An 18,412-nucleotide genomic window follows, 5' to 3' on the forward strand; every position below is an offset into this window, starting at 1 on the left:
AGCTGACACCTCCCAACAGCCTCTAACAACCAGGAGTTCAGGAAAAGGAATGGTAATGTGAAGTACTAAACCTAGGCTTAGTGGGGGAGTAGGAGGAATTAAAAACTAATTCAGTTTAAAAGAGTGCCTGTGTTAAGTTCTGAAGCTGTGCGATCTCTTAAGCAATGTAACTGGAATTAATGCTTGAAAAGCCAAAGTATTTTTAAACTGTTTTATTCAGGTCTAGTTTCTTAACACGCTTCTGAATCAGCTTCATGAATTGTTGACCTTTCCAGATGACAAAAACAAGCTTTGCTGCTGTCATTCCCAACTTCCTAGGAAAACAGACTGCCCCTTCTAGTCACTTCCAAGTTTTGAAGCAGCAGGTTGGATGAGCTGGGAAAACAGCCTGATGTGGTGGAAGGTGACCCTGCCCATGACAGGGGAAGACAGTGAGATCTTTGAGGGTCCATTCTAACCCATACGATTCTATAAGGTAATAAAGTGTTCTGTTCACCATCTTAAACCTCAGTTAAAATTGAAGTCTTGTTTGTACATGCAGTTAAAATTCTAAAGGCCCTGCTAATCTAAAATGCATATTTGTGTAATGAATCAAACTCCTCAGCTTTAGGACTACACACTCATGTTCACCAGCCCTTAAAACAGAAGCTGTCCCTTACAGGTTTATTTTTATAGAGGTGGTTTGAAAAATACTTGCCCTTCTGCAGTCTCCTTTGTACCAGGATTACAAAGGACAGGTGCTACTTCCTTTCTGTGGCACGGGAAAGGCAGCAGAGGTGGCTCAGACTGTCAGTTCAGGCTACCTGAGCTCCTGCTGGGACAGATGGGGCCAGCCTGAGCCAGCCTTAGTCATGGCCAGGACAGCAGCCTCCTCCTGAGGCAACAGGAACAGCTGCTGCATTGAGTCAGACTGGAATTCCAGGGCTCCAGACTGAATTTACTACTGCAGTTTCCTGCTGATTCAGCTCTTTGAGTCACAGGCCAGCACCAGTCAGGAAACTCCTCAGCAGCACCTTAAAGCATCAGCTCAGGCTGATCTGCCACTCCCTGGGTAAGGCAGCAGGAAAATACCTGATTCTCTTCATTTTCTCTTGATTCTATTTCTAAAATCACAGAATCTTCTGAGTTGGAAGGGACCCACAAGGATCATCACATGCAGGATGGGAAGCCATGGGTTTGGTGCTTTTAGCACCATGCTGTAAACTGCTGAAGGGAAACTGAAAGCTGTCATGGTGTGGTTACACCCACCCATCCACCCGTCTAATCCTTTCAGTGACAGCCATTCCCAATTAGGGACAGGAAACTGTAGCAACACTCCCAGCCAGATTCCAGGGTACAGTGAGAAGAGCAGTACCACCAGCTGTCTATATTTAAAAGACAAAATTGAAGGAATATAGAGATAAGAGGTAGGTGCACAGCCACTTATTTGCTTGCCCAAAATTTCCAAATAACTACTTGGAGAACATGGCAATTTAAAAAGCTCCTTTGAGGATCAACACTTAATTTTTCTATACCTTTTCACAACAAGCAGGATGTCCCAGGAAAAGCAATTTTTAAGAGGCTGTGGATAGCAGTACATGCAAAGTGCTGCCCAGTGTCTTGCTTATCATGGCAAAATTTAGTTAAACAAAATGAAGATGAATATTACTGTCAGGTTATTTTCCAAATTTAATCAATATCAGATTATAGACTCAGCCTGTTGATGAAAATTGTATGGTAAAGAGAAAACCTACTTTCATTTCTACTGACTGCAAATGGGGAAAGAAAAAAAAATTTGAGCCTTAAAAGGTGAGAAATTTGCTTTTTTTGAGGGGGGGGGTCAAAGAGGAAAATACTAAACAAGCTACTTTAATACTGACATTTCCCTTTCCTTTAGAAACAAAACTAGCAGAATTCTTTTTGATCTTAGGTTCACATCGCTACCTCTTGTCAACAAGGCCCAGGAACATTAGAATAGATTTCTAGCCCAGAGAGACATTCCAGCTGCAAAACTACTGCAACTCCCCTGTGACAGCTATTTTTGTAACCTTGCAGTTCCATGAGACAACTACACTGTATTTAACAAGTAACTTAAAAAATCTGTAGTTAGTTACTTAACAATGATGAATTAATTATACAGTGGTGCATTAGCCATCACTAATTTAGTCCACAGCTGAAAGGCTAAACAAACTTGAAGAGTTTTACTACTGAGAAGTATTTACTTGTTGCTATGTCAAACAGTGAAGTTGAGCAGGGGAAGAAATCTTTCAGGAAGAAAGAAGTAGCTACTTATGGCCACACTGACCAAATAAAGAATTAAAAATGCAGTGGGACAGCAAAGCAAGATTAAACTTTAATTAATATTGAAGGCCATTTTCTTTTTCTAAATATATACAGCTGAGGCAAATCCCTTGGTGAACAAGCAAAAATAATACTAAATTAGAAACAACCAAAAAGCTTACTTTTAGCAGAGGCTCTGTTTTAATTACAGGACTAAGGGGAAAAAATCTGACTCTGTTATACTCTTTAAGCCTGCAGAATATAACAACATCTAAGGACAGGAGTTGGATTTAAGCCTGGAGAACAACACCTGATCAGGCAGCAAGTGTTCCTACAAAAGTAAGGCTTGGATCCCCTTCCCTAAAATTAAAATTAGCTTTTCTAGCTGGCTTGAAAATGGTCAATTATAACTTCAGTGTAACTAAAATGTAGAACTGCTTTGCAAGGCAAACAAATGGCAGGGTAAAGTCTTCTGAATTAGAGATTTGAGCAAGAGGTGATTCTGAGTCTCACTTGGTTTATTTCTGCCCAAAGCACTGGGAAGTTTCAGATCTAAAGATAGAAAAGCAGCATTACTTGCTTCAGGCTCCACAACTAACCTGCTTTGTCCTACTCTGGCCACTTCAGGGAATGCATAATACAGCAGAAAGTTAAATACCCACTTGGAATGCTGGAAAAACTCCAGTTCTTGCTATACTGAAACACTTCATGCTTAGGGTTTCAGTGGTGCAATTCTTGCTTAAGACCCAAAGCACAGGGCTCAAACAGAACAGCAGGAAGGAGGAGTGTGCAGACCAAGTCATCTCTTAGTTCAAAGTCATCCCTCCACTCAAGGAGTGTTGGAGAAGCACAGGTCCAATGATGATACAAGAGTAGCCTGTTCAGTAAGATGCTTCCTCCCTAAGTCTCACACATCCACTGGCTGATACCTGATGAATCACTACTCTGCTGTTTATTAAGGCTGGATATGTCACATTCCTTGTTACAATTATTTAGTCAGCAAATCCACATACAGCAGCTATGCTCAAGAGGATTAAGAAGGGGACTAGGTGAACTGCTGGTGACAAATTACAAAACAATAGGCTCCAGTATCTGGTTTACTTACATCCATCTCCATGACCACACCAGGGCAAATTTTAGAATATGAAAGTGCACTTGAGTTCAAAAAGCAAATTTATGCTGTTGCATCAAGATAATTAATTTTATGCTGCTTTAATATGGCCATAAAAGTTACTGGCTTGGATAATACCCTCTTTGCAATTGCTAGCACTGCTGATGAAATTATGGCAAGATTGTTAGAATAACCCATATGCGAAATTTCCTGTGTGGCAGACATCCACGAGGCCATCTCCAAAAGAAATACTACTCATCTGTATTTGGTGCTGACTCTCAGAAAGGAAACATTCCCAGCAGAATGTGTCTCATGCAGATCTAGAGTATGCCAAGCATTGGGTCATTCATTTGTAACTTCTCATCACCAAAAATAGCTGGATGGCCTGAGGTTAAAGCCCCACATGCTGAGAGTGTGACTGTCCATGTGGATGCAGCACTTGGGATGCTCTCTGCCTGTGCACTCCCAGGCACTCTTAAGGAAGGAGATTTGGAATAACTCCAGGGCTGTTTTGCAAGTCTCTTCCTGAAGATAAAACCACAGCCATAGAAGGGAATGCAAAACAGTGAATTTAATAATGCATCTTAGCATGACCTTAAAATGGAAGTACACAGTTTAAAGATGATGAAGAGAAAAACAGTTTTGATTGTCATGACAATTCTGACGCTGTAATTGCACCAAAAATACAGCCCAGTCTGTTCTCTCCCCCTCATTTTCTTCTTTCAGTTGCATGTCTGTAAGACAAGGACCAGCTTTTCCTCCACCCACCAGTTTTTCAAGTTGCATGCAGCAAGGAAGTTACTTCTACTTCAGAAATGAGAGCTATTTTGAGATGCCAACTGCTTGTAACTTTCCACTATAGAGCTTCTTGCTGCCTATTATGTTCAATTACCCAGAGTTGCAGAAAACAAGTGGCAGCAGAGTTAAGTCTTACCTTACTGTAAATACATTCTAGTATTTTAGAACACAGGATCTACAACCAAGCTCAAACCAAGTCTCCTATTTCCAGATGGATGCAGCCACCCCCACACAGTGCTCTTTCATCTTCAGTACATTGCTATTAAAGGACTCTGAAACAGTTGTTTAAAAATGGTTCTTACGAGTTGCTGTGCCAACCAAAAATGGACAGCTAGAATGAAGCAGGCAGCAGCATCACACAGTTTGTAGTCCAAACACATGCAGATCTTCAGATACAGGAAAAAACTGAAATCCCCTGAAGTCTCCCCCAAAAACAGTGTAGGAGCTGCCCACTGAAAATACCATTTTAGGCAACGTGATCAAACAAGCCAATCAAGGGGTTAGGAAGAACATGGTGTGCTTTATTGCTGCATAAAATTAGATACAATTTAGTACACATATTGTTTGCATATCCCATATCAGTCATCAGGATTCCGATTTCACCAGATCAATAGCAGGTTCAAATATAGTGAACTCACCCAAAAACCGATGCATTCCAAACACATACACCTCCCCCCAAAACCCTCCCAAGTGATGCCTAAATATTTGGAAGAAAAAAAATTTATCTTGTTTGTTGGGGATTTTTAAAAAGCAGGAAATCTGCTCCTTTCATTACATTCAGAAAGAATGGAGACCTATTCCATGAGACTGCATTAACAGGTGACAGGAGCAGCACAGGAAGCACCAGCTACTTGAGCAAAACGTTCAAAGCTCAGTTTCAATTCTAACCCCAGGTGTTCCCATAGTCAACAAATCTCATCAAGTGAGAGTCCATTTTCCCCCAGACACTTTCCTATGTACAACAGGAATAGAAACAAATCTGAAATGCTGCTTGAGGCAGAACCAAAATGTAGCTAAATGTGTTTTCCATCAGTTGGTTTAACAAGAGCTGCTTCCCCCAGCCAAGTGCTTGTGTCTACCCCCAGACCAGTGTATCCTGTTGTGCTGCTTGCAAGGAAACAACAGATCACTCTCACAAATACATCTTCCATTGATCCATAATAATAAAACCCTCTGAAAAGCCATGTATTTGGTTGTGTCAGAGTTCTGAATGCCACACAACACAGCTCTGTTTACAGCTGTAGCTAATGAGGTGACACTACACAGGAGCACTGCAGGGGAAAGCACATCCCTGAAGGTATAGAACCCTGCAAACGCACAGTCTGGCAATTAATTCACAGGTCAAGTGTTGATGGGGCAGCCAAGTCCCTGGCCACCTGGAAATGAGCTACCTGGAATAATATCCTCCAAAAGACACAGAGAAATGAAAAACAGCTTTGGAAAAGATGGCTGAGCAGGAAAAAAAATCAGAATTTAATCACTGGCTGAACTCTAGATTCTCACCAACAGCAGCTACTTACAGCTCAAAACATTTAATTCAAAAGACCGAGGGCATTAATACTTTTAAGTAAGAATCAATACTGACCAACTGCAGTCTTGTTAACTGAGGCTGAAAAGTAAATTAACCTGCAGTGATTGAAACAATTTGGACAAGCAAAAGCCCTGGAAGAAAGGCCATGTAACCACTGCTCTCACCAGCTTTCTTTTGCTGAGCAGCCATGCTGAACAGCAGTGCTGCTGCTGCTTCCCTCTGTGCCAGGCTGCAGGCCAGTAGTGACACACAGACTGCAGGGACACTTCAGGGACACACACACTGCTTGGGGAGGGTTACAAGGAAGGACTGTGAATCCATAGTCCTGATCCTGCTGGATCACGTTGCTCTACACTCTGCATCAGTAACAATGAAGTATTTTAATCACCAGTTTATCAGTGCTTGGCAAGCATGAGACATCCTTATTCTGGCAGGTGGACCATGTCCAAGGACTCACCATCAATATCAGAACCCTGTTCTTTCTCTCCACAAGTATGGAAAGACGTATCTTAGTAAAAATCTGAACTCTATGAGCCACTTGCACAAGTTTTTCAGACTCTGGTACAGGTGAACATGGCTCATTAGTGCTTTGTTTCCTTCTTGTACGTTTTTACACAGCTACTGCTGCAGCAAAAAGTCTTACCAGGAGGCAGTGGGGAAAGAAAATCAGTCAAAGACATAAACTAGCAACAGAAAGGATAAAAGGATAAACAGAAGATTCTTACTTCAGATTGCCCATGACACATCACTCAAACTACTGAAAAATAAGTAAACCCTGAATCTAACACAGGTAAAGAAATTAATCCAGCCAGAGTTAGTTCTCTACACCAAAGTGAAACACCCATTTCAGCTCTCCAATGTCAGCAGCAACTTACATTTTAGCTATGGGCAGCATTAGACAACTCTTCAGTAAATATTTACCCTCAGTGTGGTATCACAAAAGGCTGAAGAAGTGACCACACTGTTGCTACAAAGTAGATCTTAGAAGTTAAATATTTAGAGAGGAGTGTCTTTTATTTCAGCATCTTAATTTACTCAGAAGACTGCAGAAGGTTCTTCAAGTACAACACACAGAACTTCAAAAGACTTTTTCTCCTGTTGGTTTTCATAGCAACAAAATAAGTAATTGCCACTCCCAAACCCACAAGGGTTTTGCTTTCAAGTTTTACCCCGTATATTTGATTTAGATGGGAGTTTGCTAAAACAGCAGTAATTATAAACTAGAGATTTGACTTTGTTAGGGAGAATACAAACTATTTAGAGATTCAGGTATGAGTTTAAATGTTTTCTATTTAAGTTTATTTCAAGAACATAAAATGTATTTGATCTGTAGATGGATAACTGTTTGCATTTACTGACAAAACCCACTCCTTCAATCCTGTAAAAAACTACCTTTTCTCCTGTTGAAAGATCAAAACTTTCACAGATAAAGAATTTGCATCAGGAATAAGGTTTATACCCTCAGAAGCCAAGAAAAAAATGCTGCATGCTGCAAAGATAATTTGGAAGCCAGTTAAAAAATTTACATTTACAGCCCTCGAATGGTTGATGCACTGATGCAGCCTGTACATGCAGAAGAAACGTTTCTGGTACTAACCACTTGTGTCTTGTGTCTGCCATGAAAAACGTTATTCAGAAAGCCTGAAAGAGAACTGATGACAGGTAAATGTACAGATCTGATCCTTCACCTTTACTGCTGGCACCCAAAGTGGTATTTTAAAAATATGTAAGAACACTCTCCTTCAGCAGCTGTGTGAGCACTGCTACCCAGAACAGTAACTAAATTCTCAATTTGACTTCAAGCACCTACTTCAAGTTTTGAAAGACAGGCTGATCACTTGATTGCAGGTGATGACAGAATCCTCTGCCACATGTAAATTAAAGCTGCTGCACAAATCTTCAGCATCCCTGCAGTGCTGTGTAGTTGTTTTGCAACACTGCATGACTTCCCCAGGATAGCTGTAACTATCATCACCAATGTCAACCTGCAGTCCTGAGAAATAATACAAGAAATTCAGTGTATTTGTAATCAAATTCCATATGCTGCATCCCTTTATTAGACAACAAAACAGAAATTAAACATCTATATTCAGATAACACCAACATGCCAAAACATGCAAAAACTGGCTTTAGAATCCATGCTTAAGTAAACCCTGGCAATAAGCACGTAGCTCCTAAATTAGCCAACATTAACATTTGATACAAATATGTCAGCTATCATAAAATTGCATACCAGAAAGAATAAAAATAGCCTCTGACAACACAGCTCTTGCTCTGTCCAAACACAAGATTACCAAATCAGTCTTAAAACAAGGAACATTTTCTGTCTGGCATTAAAGCTCACGGGCCAGGGGAAGCAGCAGCTCCATCAGCTGAGAACTGAAACAGCTCTGGTGGTGCTGGGCTGCCAACAGCACCTTCAGTGAATGCATCCCTGATTCCTGCACACACTGCAACACGTGGGACTGCAGCTCACATCTGCAGCCACAAAGCACAACAAAGTCTGGACATGGTTTATTCAGGAAAAATGGGGCTGCTCCTCTCTGTAGATTGCTGAGGCTGCTGCCAAGAGCTTGGCCAGCTGAGCACGGATCACTTTACTGGTGTTACTGAGAAAAGCAACTACAAAGTGAGTATTATTTTTGCAGGGCTGATAGAAATTCCAATCCTGAGATTTTTCTCACATAGTGTTTCTGACAGTGCTCTACAACACAAATATTTTCATTGTTACTCATGTCCAGAAGATACTGCACTGCTGCAAAACATCCCCAGAGCAGATCCAGGAGCTCAGCACTGAATTTGAGTGCAAAGAATGCATCAATTCAGCTTTCCTGAGGGTTACCAGGCTTTGTGTCTTCTCCAGTGGGAACCCTCACAAGGCAATGATTAAAATCAGCATCAAGTTATGTTTGAATAATTAAATGTCCATTTTTGGAACTTGAGGACAGGAATGTCACGGAGCTGGGGAAAATGTAAGTAAGCATTTAACATTAACAGGTTTCATTCAAGTTGTTTTTTCTTTTCCCTCTCTCACACCCACAGTTATAAAAATGAAGAAACTTAATGCTAATAGTTTAACAGTGAAGCACAATTTTCTTCATGACCAGGAAAGGTTTAATCTTCCATTTTTATAATCCAGCTCTTTTTTGCTGTCAGCTTCACATTCATTGGGATTTTTTTTTTCTTTATACCTGCACTTCACAACTCCTTACCATGCTCATCTGAGCAGTCTACAATTATTTAGGTAATAAAGCTTTGTGGGAAGCATGTGACCTGAATTTCTACAGAAATTACTGCAGTGCCACATAGGCAAGAGGATCTGCAAAAGTGTTGCCTATTTAACTACAGAAGAGAAATACCAAGGGGAAGAGCATTAAGAAAAAAAGAACTAAACAACGGGAACAGAAATAAAAGCTAAAAGTCTCCTGGACAACTACAAAGCCTGACAGAATAGCACTGTACTCCACTACATAGAAAGCAGCTCAATGTTAAAATAAGATCCAATATTTTTAATATTTCTACAGCTTTTGGCTGCAATTGTACATGTATTCTGAGTACTTGTATCTACAAAAACATCCAGTATGTCATGAGCAGAATGCGATTACTGAACAGAATAAAACCATCTTACTTATCCCAGAAATCTTCTTACTTTATCTGTGATCTGAAGGAAGCCACGTGATCCATTCAACAGTTACTTTGCTGTTCTTATAAAGAGAACTGGAAGAAACAGACATTTTCAAATTTGCTTTTTCTTATCAACTGCCACATGTATGAAAGACTTTGGGCAAGATTTCTGTATATTCTGCAATTAATACACCAAATACATTTTCAAGTGCTTAAGTGTATTATTTTTACTAATTTACTTAGAGCTGTCACTTAGAATTCCATGTGACCAATGACCAGTGTCATGCTTAGAGTGCCTTAATGCTTTTAATTGTTTTTAAATTCAGAAGCCTTTAATTTGCTCAAGCTGTATTTCCCCAGGCAAATCTCCAGTGCTGCATCTCCAAGACCTTTGGTACTAATAAAGTACAGATAACACAAGTACTGCTGCTCTGAACAATGATCTGAAAAATAAAATGTTTCTCCCTCACAGCCTGTTTAGAGAGATTAGATACTAAAATGACATACCGTGATTTTCCCACTCTAGAGTGTCTCAGCTGTTAACTTTGTGCAGTTCACACAACAGGCCACGATAAAAAGGCTCACCAAAGTGACCTCCACTGCTCATTTCTTCCACTCCTTTCCCCAGTTTCCCTGTAAGGGTTTGCACAGGGGGATGGGGCACAGTGCAAAGATCCAGCACAGGCTGGATCCATCCAGAATGGCTTCAAACTTCAGGGTTGCTTAACAATGACAGCTAGGATGAAAAATTTCAGTATCATGGAATAACTTGAGTCTTGAAGATCCTATTCCAATGAAAAGATATTTCAACCACAATTAGACTTTTTCCCTGCCTTGCCAAAAGCACAATGTTCCCATTCCATGACACCAGACATCATCCCTAAGCTGTGTGAGAACATTTGTGCTGTGCTGAGCTGCCCATTGAGCATTCTTAGGTGCTTAAAATACCATAAAAGAACAAGTCATCTCTCCTGCTCACTGGCTAAGGAGAAATAAGGTCCTTTTGCTCACAGCAGCTGGGTGGGTGATGTGCCACGAACCTCCTAATTGTGCTGGCTGTAACAGATACATCCATGGGGGCAGAATTTTTATGCTAGAAATCAGAAACAAGACTGATTAGTTTAAACACAAACTGTTATTTATTGAATGGTTCTACACTCAGTATACATACAAACCACGCCTCAGGAAAGCTCACAATCCAAGCCAGGATTTGCCCAAGACATTCCACAGAGAAATCAGAAGTTCACATTCAGATGAAGCTTTGGAAGTTTTGTTAACATTTGGATTAGACATAATATATTAAAGTCACAGAATCAGAGAATGATTTGGGTTGGAAGGAACCTCAAAAACATCAACCAATTCCAACCACTCTGCCATGGGCAGGGACACTTTCCACTATCCCAGGTTGCTCTAAGCCCAACCTGGCCTTGGACACTTCCAGGGATAGAGCAGCCACAGCTCTGAGCAACCTGTGCCAGGACCTCACAGCCTCACAGGCAGGAATTTCTTCCTCATATGGCAGCTCAACCTGCTCTCAGGCAGTGCAAAGCCATTCCCCCTTGTCCTGTCACTCCATGCCCCTGTCCAAAGTCCCTCTCCAGGTCTCTTGTGGGTTCCCCTCAGATACTCTCCAGTTTATCCACAGCATAAAACAGAACTACAGCACAGAATCAAAGCTCCCTCAACAATAAATGCCTCAACCTTTAGACACTTCATAGAGACCCTCAACCATCTTTATATTTACAACCCAGATCCAAAAACCAGAAATCCAGACCTTTCCCTCATGTCAGGCCTCACCCACAGTCAATTCCAAACAAGCCCTGTGTACTTTGTGCATTATTAAACCTTCAGAGCTTACCTGTACCACACACCTCTGCTCACTGAACTCCCTAGAGAACTCTCCCATTACTGGCCACTTTTCAAAGCACCAAATTTAATTTAAAAAAAATAAATTACAAAAGCTACCTTTGAAAGCAAAATTTAATGGGACCCATACCTAAATTAACATATATTTCTGTCAAATTAACACAATGGTTTCCCTGCTGTTGCTTTAGGTAACCCCGAGAGAAGCCTTTTAGCTCACAGTGAGCACTGTCAAACAGATGGCCATCACTCTGGAATAAAAATTATGGATCCGTTGCTTCAGAATAAAAACTATGTGCCTGTACTACCACAAGCCACAGAACAAGTTCTGTGCAATAAGACAAAATGTGAAACTAACGTTAAAATATATGGCTTAATCATAGGCTTCGACCTTTAACTCCTACTTATCCAGGTCAAAGCCCCTTTCTAAAACCAAACTCTCTCAAAGGACTCCGGCAGGTGTCGGCATCCCGCCTCGTAAGGCCGCACTCGCAGGACCAGACACTACAGCACTCCACACACGTCCCAAAAAAAGCCCTCAGCCTCCTCCACACCGCTCATCCCTGTCTTTGCTGCGTCTTCCTGCAGAGGGAACCGTGGGGAAACGCTCGAGCAGCAAGAGCCGGTCGCGTCCCCTCCCCACACGCGTCACGGGGATGATGAAGGCCGGCGGAGCTGCGCCCTCCCCCGCGGGAAGGCGGCGCGGGCCGGCAGCCCCTACCTGCACCCCGGGTGTGTCTCTGCGGGGCGCTCGGGGCGCCCCGGCGGCTCCGCGCCCTCACGGCGGGCGGTCCCGGCGCCTCCATGGCGGCCGCTCCACTTCCGGGTCCGGCCGGGCCCGCTCCTGCGCCATCGCCGCCCCAAACAGGGCTGCCACCAACACCCAGCGACGGGGTCATACCGCCGGGAAGAGACGCGAGGCCGCCTCGGCGGAGTTCATGATGAGCCTCTCGGCCGCTCCCTCCGCCGATCCCGCGGACGCTCCCGCTCCTCCCTCTCCCCGCGGCCTAAAATGGGAAAGAGCCGCGCACAAAATGGCGCCGTCGACGCCGCGGACGCCGCGCCTGCGCGCCCCGCGCCCCGGCTCCGCCCCCGCCGCCACCGCCACCGTCCCGCCCCCGCCCCGTCCTTCCCCCTCCATCCCGCCCGTCCCATCTCGAGCCAATCACATCGCTCCGTTGCCCTTCCGGTCCCCGCGGCCCGCCAATCCCTTGCGCCCGGGGCCGCGCCGCTGCCCAATGGGGGTGCTGTCCGCGGCGGCCCAATGCGCGCGGGGCGTCAGGGCGGCGGCCAATGGGAGCGGCTCCGCTCCCGCCGCTTGTTTATTGGGGCTCGCGCTGCGGCGCGGGGCGGGTCCGCGCGCGCGGGGGGGGGAGGGGGGCGGGAGAGAGGGGGGGCGGAGCGGGGGCCGCGCTCAGCCGGGGCCGCCGCCGTCTGCGGAGGGGCCCGGGCTGCGCGGGGGCTGCGGAACGAGGAGTTCGCAGGTAGGCAGGGACGCGCGAGGAGGAGGAGGAAAAGGAGGAGGGGGAAGAAGAAGAGGAAGAGGATACGGCGGTGGCGGAGTTGCGGCTGCCGCGCCGCCGTCCCGGGGGAGGGGACGCGAAGCGGCTCCGGGAGCTGCGCTTTAAACCCCCCCCGCCACCCCTCCCCCGCCCTGGGGGAGCGCACGGGAGCGCGCGCCGCCCCCCTCACGGACCGGGACCCCCGGGACCGGGACCCCCCAACTCTGTCCCGGTATCCCCGGGATCGGCCCCCGCGCTCCCTGGGCCGGGGGGCTGCGGCGCCGCCCCGGGGGGCGGGAGGCACGAGTCCGGCAGGAGGAGGGGGCCCGGCGGGGCCGCGGAAAGTTGAGAGGGGGCCGGGGCGGGTGGGGGGCGGCGGCCCCTGAGCCCCGCGGAGCAAATGGCGACGTGACACACACCGAGCGCGGGGCCGCCCGGCGGGAAGCGGCGGCCGCGCTCCCTCGGCGCGGCCGGGACGGGCGGCGGCTCCTTCCCTCCGTCCCTCCCTCCGCCTTCCCCGGGCTCCCCCCGCCGCCCCTCGCGGGGAGCCCCGCGCTCAGCCCTCAGCCTCCCCCGCTCTTGTTTTGCAGTGTTTCCCGTGCGAGGAGAAGTCCTGGAGCTGGAATCGCTCACATAACCCTTAAGGATGAAGGTAGGCGGCTCCGGAGGGAGCGGGGATCGCCGCCCCGTTCGCCCGCCGCTCTGGAGATTTCATTTTTAATCGCGTTCCGTCTGGGCACGGCAGCGGTGGGAGAACGCGGGGCTCGGTGCGTGCTCTAAGTGCTGTTCGTGCTCCCCGGCGAGGTGCAGGTGATTTGAAGCTCTCAGCGCCGTGTAGGAGCGCTCGGAACATCCTCATCGCCTCTGAGTTGTTGTTGTTGTCCTTCGGGCTCCCGTCTTTAAACGCTTCCTGTATCAGCAGCTGCTATGGCAAGTTTGCAAAACCACTGCTTTTGTCCCGCCTTTGCTGTTGCCGGTTCGCTCGGTACGAAGGCTCAACAATTGCAGTGTAATTTACAAAACTTTTCCTTTCCCCTTCAGAGTCGAATGAAATATCAAGTTGAAAAAAACCAACCCATACGTATCCTATTTTATTTTAGATTCTGCATCCGTTTCCTGTCTTTTCAATGTAGTAATTTTGTCCTTGTTTATCAGTTGCAATGAGCACAGTAAAGTGAAATGTTGAATATTAAAGTCCATGTTAAGGAAAACGTGATGAGTATTTCTCTTTAAAAATGCACAGGCAATTAAGTTTTGATAAAGGCATTCCAGGAAAGAAAAATACTTGTTAATAGCTGTTTGAAAGATTGCAACAGATTTCTCTAGAGGTCTCCTTTTAGTCACCAGGAAAGAAATCCTATATTTAGAATGTTATAGACTTAATTGTAAGTGTTGGGATGACACCAGTCTCAAACGTTTTAAATAATCTGTGCCATTGCATTGCTTATTGCTGAAAAAATACGGCTGTCTGTTATGTTGCCTTTTTGCAGTTGAAATGTTTTCCTTTTGTATAGAAACCACTGGAATTAATAGTCAGTCGTTTACTTTGTTGCCCTTTTTATAAACAGATGTCCCAAGTATCAATGAATACCCTTTAAAACATTTCTGGGAGAGGCTGACAGTGAATTGACAGGAGGGGTGTGTCAACATCGGTGACAAACCAAAACTTCCTGTAACTTGTTGCTTTTATTTTTTTCCCCCTCCGTTGAAGAACTCTGTGATGGCAATCTCAAGGACAGACACTGTTTATCAATTAAAAAGTCAACAGGTTTAAAAGTCTAGGTGTGAAATGAAATACGTGATGATGCAGCTGTAACTCTAAAGGAGGGTTAAAGTTTGTTTTTGTGTTTTTGTTTCCCTGTAGGCAGCGGATGAGCCTGCCTACCTGACAGTGGGGACTGATGTCAGTGCCAAGTACCGCGGTGCCTTCTGTGAGGCAAAGATTAAGACGGTGAAAAGGCTTGTGAAAGTCAAGGTAAACGTGCTGAGGCTGCTGCTGATTTTGGTAGAGCGTTGTGGGGAAAGAGCTGTCACAGGAGATCCTACTCCTGAAGACTAGAAAACGTTCATCACTTCACTGCATGAATTTTAAACAGCACTTAAATGGGGTTTTATCTTATTTTGTTGTTTGTTTTGGGGCTTTTTTATTGTGAGGGGCTTTTTTTTTCTTTATTTTGAGGGGAAGTGTTGTTTTCTTTACTGTATTTTTTAGTGGGATGCTGGAACAAAAATGAGCTTTCTTGCTCCTTCTTTCTTGGCTGCATTTGTCTTCTGTTTTCGAATGCATCAGTTTCCCAGCAATAAGTTTTGATGTCACAAATACAGGATTATGGCTTTGCATGAATAATAAGGAAGAAGAACAATCTCTTCAGAAGCAAAAGTTCCATTTCATACCAACTGGCACTCTTAACTTCTGTAGTTTGGAACTGAAAAGGCAAGGTGAAACTAAATCAACACCAAGAGAGATGGCAATAATTTCTTTCTTAGGCCAGGTTTCAGCAATGCCCAGGGTAATACTTAAGTTTTGAGCATCTTGATGCAGCTTCTAAAGCAGCATGCCCTGGCTGCAGCTGAATTTCTGTACATGGGTAGTATTGGCACATAGTATTCATTTATATTTACAGGGCTTTTGCCAAAACAACCACGAGACAAGTTGTCATTTTGGTGTTGTAATACTGTTGTAAATGCCACTATGTGAGAATAAGAGTAAAACCTTGTTAAATGCAAGTCAAAATTGAAAGTAAATATAGAAGTTGTTGTTCTCCTTTGTCTTGTCAAAGTCTTCCCACTTCCTACTTTAGTGTCTGCTTTCCAAGATAGTAAATAAGACATTAGTGACCCAAAATCCCCAACAATTGAGGTGAAAGCTGCTTTTTGCAACTATACATCCTAGCTTTTGTGTGCTTTAATGCTTAGATCAAGTACAACAAGCCATCAGCCTCTTCAGTTACATATATAGATCGTATCACTTTTATCAGAGTGCTTTTCATCAATAGAAAAAAATGTGATTCAGATACTGGAGTCTTTTGCCTGTTCTTAATGAGTACTTAGGGAAACTTGTGTTCTTTGAGATCTGTGTTAATGAGAAGCTCTGTAGGAAGCAGCGTGCCGGTCTGACAAGCTTGATTTTGTCTGCATCTTTGGTCTAGTAGAGCATTTAGCCTGTTAAAAGGTAGGAGTTTCATTTTCTCATTAGAATCAGATGCTTTATTACTCCACGATAAGATTTGGAATTACACGAGGCTGCTGTGACTTGATGGAAATTCCTGTCTCTGGCTCTCAATTATATTATAACAATAGAAGTTTTAACAAGCTAAGCCTGATACTGTAATTAAGAGTGTGTAGGCACACCCTGGCACGCTTGCCAAGAGTGCTAAAAGTCCAAAACGTCCAGTAGTCTTTTCCTGAGCAGGAGGACAACCTGTATTCATCCCCCTGCAATTTTCATTTTAGATTTTATATCAGCATAACGTGCATTTTTAACCTGAATGTGTGTTAATACTGATGCTGTTTTGGCATGCCACTGGTGTTGTGTTTATAAATACAGCTAAAGTGTAGTCTGTGCTTGGAGGATAATTGGGGGAGCCAGAAGACTGGTCATCATTATGAAAGCAAGCTCCTGGAACTTTTGGTTCCTGAAGACAAGTAGAAATTTTGGAATTTTATAAATTAAACTGTGTAGGCTGACATTCACTCTGTTTCCTCACTATTCCTTTCTAGAATGTAGTGTTTTAAAGAGAGAAGCAGAGTTTACTTACACTGTAACTGGTCCTTATTTTCATCACATTGGTAGTGTTCCACATCTTTGCCATAAAAACTTGCTCAAGGCAGCAGAAATGCTGTTATCCTGGTCAGTTTGGTGATTTTTTGATACATTTTTAGTTGAGAGGCTTTTATTTTGGTTGTTGTTTAGCATTTAGAGTGTTGTCAGTGAAATGCTACAGTTGAATCAGAGAGAAGAAAAAATGCTGCTAATCTTATCTGGAAGCCCAATTCCAGATTTGCCCTGGATTGCATCAAATTCTAAACTCACCTGAGAATGTATTTGCTTTGGAATGACTGGTGTTTGATTTGCCCTGTTCTTTAATTATGATGTTTCAGATTGAAAATTAAATGTAATACTTTGGGCTTCCTGTCAGTAAAACCGGCCATGCCAAGTGTTTTCTGTAGAGTAACATTTGAGTCTTAATTGTTAATCTTAATGTGGATAATAAGATTTATATATATATATATGTTCTTGTGGGTTTTGTGTGCTATTAAGAAATCAGATGTGTATTAAAAAGTTCATTAATATCTTTCAGGTGGTCTTGAAGGGGGATAACTCAACTCAGTTAGTGCAAGATGACCAAGTCAAAGGACCTCTAAGAGTATGTATATTGCATGCCTTCCTTTGGTAATCACATAAATTCCCAAAACTCTTAAATTCCGATGTTGTTTAGGTGGGATTGTTCTTCAGGATTGAAATCAACAAGAGGCTCATGGCTTTATATGAGATGGGTTCTGAGGAATAAGTCTCAATTTTTGTTGTTATTTTTGCTTCTCTGTGTAGTGTACTTGATACACAGTTTTGCCTGCACAGGGATTTTTGTATCTTCCCATCAGATGCAAAACTTATAATAAATAATGAAATGTTCTAACTTTTCAGAAGTAATTAACAACTTGAGTGCCAAGCCATGTTCAGGCCAATTAGACAAGAGTAAATACAATTTCTCAGTATTTTAGAATAGTTAATGTATTTTATATGAAAAAGGTGTGTGATTGTATTTTCATTTTGTGTAACAGTTGTATGCTGAAATGCAGAGCTGTGTTACAAACACTGAATGCAAATAGAGTTTTCCAGAGAAGGTCATCTTGCTTGTATTTGTCTTTTCTGTGTTCTCTTGCAGGAACACCAAGGCTGCTACTGAAATTCTGATCTAGCTGACAGTAGAACTGTGTTTAAAGTATAAGAAATGGTATTAATTGAACGATTACCACTAATGAATTAATGACTTTGGATATTTGTTTTCTATTGGCCTTCTATTTTTTGAGATGATGAAGTCATGGTGAATTTAGATGTTCTGAGTTTCTCGGTGTTTTAGTGTCTGCTTGCAGTTCAGCCTTCCTGCTGAAGGCCCTTTGCTCTTACCTGCACAGTAGCTAAACTTGCAAAGCAGCATTTAGCTAAACTGAGTCTTAAGAAGTAAACCTGCCTTGCTGGGAGGATCAATGTGGTTTTTTCAATTTTCTGAGTGTGGGCTTACAGGTAACCTTGAGCTGCTCCTTGTTGCAGGTTGGAGCAATGGTTGAAACCAAAATGCCTGATGGATCTTTTCAGGAAGCAGTTATCAGCAAGCTGACAGATGCCAGTTGGTATACTGTAGGTGAGTGGCCATGTTTCATTTATGGGCTGTAATCTTTGAACAATATATTTCGAATTGTAGGTCACAATGTCAGTAATTACATCTTGTGTTGCATGATCTGAGATAGTTTTTGCAGGAGACTTCAAAAAAAAGTCATCCACATCTTTGAGTCCTTTTCCATAATTAATTGATGTTCAGGGAGGCTTTTGCACAGGTAATTGCAGGGCTGAATAATCAAGTTTTATTTGACATAATGTACCTGTAATGATAGCAGTTGTGCTCACTGAAATTCAGAATAATTTTTGCAGATTTTAAGACATTAACCTTGTGAAATCATTCTTCCAGCTGAAACCTGAGGCATGAAATGAATGACTGAAATATA

The 18,412-nt window shown here is 43.4% G+C and overlaps 1 protein-coding gene and 1 long non-coding RNA gene across 4 annotated transcripts in view; one reads left to right on the top strand and one right to left on the bottom strand.

The window, feature by feature from the left end:
• Nucleotides 1-4,668: 4,668 nt before the first annotated feature.
• Nucleotides 4,669-12,273, bottom strand: LOC136362770 (uncharacterized). The gene is made up of 2 exons (XR_010743840.1): nucleotides 11,908-12,273; nucleotides 4,669-7,692 (listed from the first exon to the last, which is right to left on the bottom strand). It is a non-coding gene; the product is annotated as an uncharacterized lncRNA (long non-coding RNA).
• A 310-nt stretch (nucleotides 12,274-12,583) lies between these two features.
• The window catches only part of ARID4A (AT-rich interaction domain 4A), a 46,565-nt gene continuing 40,736 nt past the window's right edge, over nucleotides 12,584-18,412 (top strand). For 2 of the 3 annotated variants that reach the window (XM_066321588.1, XM_066321590.1), the window contains exons 1-5: nucleotides 12,584-12,670; nucleotides 13,279-13,340; nucleotides 14,553-14,663; nucleotides 16,990-17,055; nucleotides 17,961-18,051. In XM_066321588.1, the coding sequence (XP_066177685.1) occupies nucleotides 13,335-13,340; nucleotides 14,553-14,663; nucleotides 16,990-17,055; nucleotides 17,961-18,051 (274 nt within the window). In that variant the 5' untranslated portion in view covers nucleotides 12,584-12,670; nucleotides 13,279-13,334. Of the gene's footprint in view, nucleotides 12,671-13,278; nucleotides 13,341-13,600; nucleotides 13,623-14,552; nucleotides 14,664-16,989; nucleotides 17,056-17,960; nucleotides 18,052-18,412 lie in introns of those variants that run through there. The other variant, XM_066321589.1, reaches the window with a different exon arrangement.

Source organism: Sylvia atricapilla, chromosome 6 (assembly GCF_009819655.1).
Source record: "Sylvia atricapilla isolate bSylAtr1 chromosome 6, bSylAtr1.pri, whole genome shotgun sequence".
Taxonomy (NCBI): domain Eukaryota; kingdom Metazoa; phylum Chordata; class Aves; order Passeriformes; family Sylviidae; genus Sylvia; species Sylvia atricapilla.